The following is a 4,857-nucleotide window of genomic DNA, read 5'->3' as shown; positions in this document are numbered from 1 at the left end:
GGGTTCGAACTGGAGGATTTCAGTGAAAGACTGAATATGATCAAAAGTCATTGTAGGGTATTATCAAAGTACAAATTAAAAGGAAAATTTATAATAAACTAACCAAATATACTTAGTAAGACATTCACCGCAATTCAATACTATATAATTTTGGATTAGTTTCAATAAAAATGTTAAAACCACAATGCATTTCAACATAAGAAAACTTTAGAGAAAGCATAAAATTTGTAAAGTTACCACATCTTTGAAATGATGAACAACTACTGAAGTATTTTAATTGAGATATTATAATAAATTTGATGTTTTATTTCTTGTGAGCCATATTAAATAGTTTCATGGTATATTTTTAGCAAATTAAAATGCTAAAATGAATTAAATTTGGAGCACTGACAGTATCTTTGCTTAAAACCTTACGCTGATACATGGGAATTAGTAGGCAAAAGGATTATGAGTTCTAGGTCAATCTGGGATATAGAGTGAGCCACTGTCTTATATAAACAATAATATCTATAGAATAGAAAAATATTCAAGAAAATATCATGAAATAAATAATTTGGCATGGTAAAGAAAATACAAAATTGTAACATGGAAAATCAGTATAGAAATGTAAGCTTAATTATTCATTAATAAAATTGACCAAATTCTGGAATGTAAAATATGACAAAAATTCATACTTTATTTATATAATATAGAGGTTTACATAAGGTGAGAGCCCCCTAATTTTCTCAGGATTCAGAAGGACCACTATAGCAAGCAAAAAATGACTAAAGATGTCTCAGTTTGAAAGAAATAAGTCAGCTCATACATATCTTCTCATCATTTATTCTCTCTATGTTCTTCCCAATGCTCTTTTGAAGTTCTCTCAATGATCTCTCTTTTCCACAAAACTTTCTGTTTATATATCTGTACAGGCACAGTTAACAATTCTTTGGCAAATAACGATAATACCAAACATGCATTTATTACGGACAAGACAGATTAGAGTGAGAAAACTGGCTATAGGGTGGAAGCCTGTGATGCACCCAGGCATATCTAAAAAACGGGGTAAATAGAGGAATGGCTATTTCTAAGAAGAGAGGGAATTTTTTATCATTTTATATAGTTGCAAATGTGTTGATATTTCACAGATACTTAGTAATGATACAAAAGGTCCTGTGCACAATTATATCCAATACCTACATTTATCCACTCTTAATTTGAGTTTGGCTAGTTTATTTCACCACATATAAAATAATTTGTAATAAAAATAGGTACCATTTCTAAGACATGACAAATACTTGAAACACTCTATAACAGGTGCTAGTACAGTTTGCAAGTGGTAGGAAATGGGTATTAGTACACATAATTCTTATGATAAAGTCAGAAGAATGCAATCATTTGATTGATTATTTCTTTGCATACTTCCTTTTTCCAGGGCTGTAAAATTCTGACTTCTTAGATTGAAAAGAGGATGCCAGCTGACTGGAGATCCTGACAATATTTGAATTATGTTTCAAAGTTCACTTAGTGATAGGAGAATCAATACTCAAATTTTTCTTCTATATAAAATTTCCTTCTTACATAGAGTTTCCAGAAGAGAATGGAAGAAGTGAATCAAACCACAGTGACAGAATTCATCCTTGATGGGTTAACAGATAATCCAGAACTCCAATTGCCCTTATTCCTTATCTTTCTAGGAGTCTATTTGGTTACAGTTGTGGGAAACTTAGGCATGATCATTTTGATTATATTTAGTTCTCATCTTCACACACCCATGTATTATTTACTCAGCAGTCTGTCCTTTATTGACTTTTGTCAGTCAACTGTCATTACTCCCAAAATGCTGCTGAACTTTGTGACAGAGAAGAATGTCATCTCCTACCCAGAATGCATGGCTCAGTTCTACTTTTTTGGTGCTTTTGCTACTGCAGAATGTCACATGTTGGCTGTAATGGCATATGACCGCTATGTGGCTATCTCTAACCCTTTGCTTTACAGTGTAACCATGTCCTATCAAGTCTGTTTGTGGATGGTTGCTGGGGTATATGCTATTGGATTTCTTAGTGCCATGGTTCCTGCTTTCTTCATGATGAGATTGCTTTTCTGTAAGGCTAATATAATAAAGCATTACTTCTGTGATCTTTTCCCATTACTGGAACTCTCTTGTTCTAGTACTTTTATCAATGAAGTACTAATACTGTCCCTTGGTTCATTTGATATTCTTATACCAGCTATGACCATTCTTAGCTCTTACATATTCATCATTGTCAGCATCCTCCATATTCAATCCACTGTGGGAAGATTTAAGGCCTTTAGCACCTGCGGCTCCCACATCTTGGCTGTTGCTCTCTTTTTTGGTTCTACAGCGTTCATGTATCTTCAGCCATCATCAGTCAGTTCCCTGGGACAAAGTAAAATGTCATCTGTGTTTTATACCATTGTTGTGCCTATGTTGAATCCCATGATCTACAGCCTGAGAAATAAAGATGTCAAAATTGCCCTTAAAAAATTAATTCAAAAGGTCAGTTTCTATTCAACCAAGAATGATTTTCATTAGCTATGGAGTAAAACTTCTTCACTTTGTCACAAGATATAGCCTACATACAGGACATAATAACACTAGATGTGAGACTATTGTTAGCACATTGTTGTTTAGAAAAAAATATACCAAAGTTAAAAGTGGATTACCACTTTCATACCCATGGAGAAATGTTTCTCTTTTGTATAACCAGAATTTATTCAAGATAGCATCCTACATTACCTGCTGAAAATTCCCTCAGCCTAATTTGTTTGGTTTACTTGCATATATTAACAAAGCTCTGTTTTGGCAAGTCAAACATATGTTTATTAATATGGATGTACATTAATTTCTGCAATATTTCTTTGTTGACTCAATGATTTTTTAAAAAGTCTTCTTGTTCAATTAGCAATTTATTGAAAAATACTATCAAATATCTCATAAGTGAAGTCATTATAATAAAATAAGTTATGAAATAGAAATATTGTGTAACTCTGACTATTGAAAATTATATAACATTATATTAGTGCATATATCAACAGAGGGCAGGCTCTATCATCATCCCACCCACAAGGTGTTTCCAATATCTTAACCCAAAAGGCAATTGTAAACAGGAAGGAAGGTACAATGCGTTTCATGGTTATCTCTGCAATATTCTTCACACAGCTGTTTGACTCCTCCTCATTATCCTATAATTCTATAGTCATATTTCTTCTTCATGTATAGTTATGTTTTGTTTTTTGTCTTACCTCTCTCAGTTTCAGACTCAGAAGTTATAGTCCTTCATTGTTGCATCCATTTGCATCACTTATTCCCATGGGAGAAAAATAAAATTGACATTTTTTTCTGAATAATGATAAGCCTCACTCATGAACTCATGAGCAATTTTGAATGAAAAATAGGGGTCAGACAAGGATACCTGAAACTGCTGAAAGTTCTTGTTCCAGAAACTCTAGGTAAGAGTTAGGGTTAGTGAAAATAATGAACGGAAAAGAAAAGCACACATATCTATCATCATGCATAAAATTCAAGTTCAAATGTGTCAAAGACATAAACATAAAACCAGCCATACTGAGCCTCATAGAAGGGAAAGTGGGAAGTACAGGTGAATGAATTTGCACAGGAGACCACTTCCTAAATATAACCACAGCAGCATAGACACTGAGAAAAATAATTAATCAATGATTAATCAATGGGACTTCCTGAATCTGAAAACCTTCTGTAAAGAAAAGGACATGGTCAACAAGACAAAACAGCGCCTAGAGAATAGGAAATATCTTCACTAGCCCCACATCAGACAGAAGTCTAATCTCCAAAATATACAAAGAACTCGAGAAATTGGTTATCAAAAGAACAAATAATCCAATAAAAATTGGAGTACAGCTCTAAACAGAAAACTCTCAACAGAGGAATCTAAACAGGCTGAAAGACACATAAGGAAATATTCAACATCCTTAGTCATCAGAGAAATGCAAATCAAAACAGCTCTGTGATTCCATCCTACACCCATAGGCATGGCCAAGATTAAAAACACTGGTAGCAACTTATGCTGCATTGTTGAACACACCATTGTTGGTGAAAATGCAAGCTGGTATCGCCCCTTTGGATGTCAATATGGTGATTTCACAGAAAACTAGGAAACAACCTTCCACAGGACCCAGTTATACCACTTTCGGCTATATATTCAAAATATGTTCAATTGTGTCACAAGGGCATGTGCTCAACTATTTTTATAGCAGCATTGCTTGTTATAGCCTAGACCAGGAAACAACTAAATGCTCTTCAACTAAAGAATGGATAAGGAAAATATGGTACATTTACACAATGGAGTACTACACAACAGAAAAAACAATGATATCTTGAATTTTGCAAGAAAATGGATTGAGCTAAGAAATATTTTGAGTGAGGTAACCCAGACCCAGAAAGAAAATTATCACATATATTCACTCATAAGAGTTTTTTATTCATAAAGCAAAAAAAAAAAAAACAGCCCACAAATCACAATCCCAGAGAACCTAGATAACAATGAGGACCCTAAGAGAGACATACATAGATCTAAAGTAAATTAGAAGTAGAAAAAGACAAGACCTTCTGAGTAAATAGGTAGCATGGGGACCGTGGGAGAGTGCTGAAGGGGAGTGGAGAGGCAGGAGTGGAGTAGAAAAAAATTTAGAGCTCAATTAAAATCAATTTAAAAAAAGAAGTGCTTAGCATTTTAAGAAGCCCGACTGGTCAAAAAAGGATTACAGGTACGCAATAAGGACAGATTCAGACATAAAATACCTCTAAATGAACACAGTGTGTTTAAAAATGTATAGAGACATGGGAGAGAAAAGAAAAAGAGTATAGACAGTTATAAA

The 4,857-nt window shown here is 33.7% G+C and overlaps 1 protein-coding gene across 1 annotated transcript; it reads left to right on the top strand.

The window, feature by feature from the left end:
* The first annotated feature begins 1,579 nt into the window (after positions 1-1,579).
* LOC125388754 (olfactory receptor 8G50-like) lies at positions 1,580-3,089 on the top strand. Its single transcript, XM_087905058.1, has 2 exons — positions 1,580-2,500; positions 3,072-3,089. The coding sequence occupies exons 1-2, from the start codon at positions 1,580-1,582 to the stop codon at positions 3,087-3,089; spliced, it is 939 nt and encodes a 312-aa protein (XP_087761184.1).
* Positions 3,090-4,857: the final 1,768 nt, after the last annotated feature.

The sequence above is a fragment of the Myodes glareolus genome, chromosome 4 (assembly GCF_982192425.1).
Source record: "Myodes glareolus chromosome 4, mMyoGla1.1, whole genome shotgun sequence".
Taxonomy (NCBI): Eukaryota; Metazoa; Chordata; class Mammalia; order Rodentia; family Cricetidae; genus Myodes; species Myodes glareolus.
Note: the sequence above shows the minus strand (reverse complement) of the source record. Positions and strands in the feature narration are given on the sequence as shown.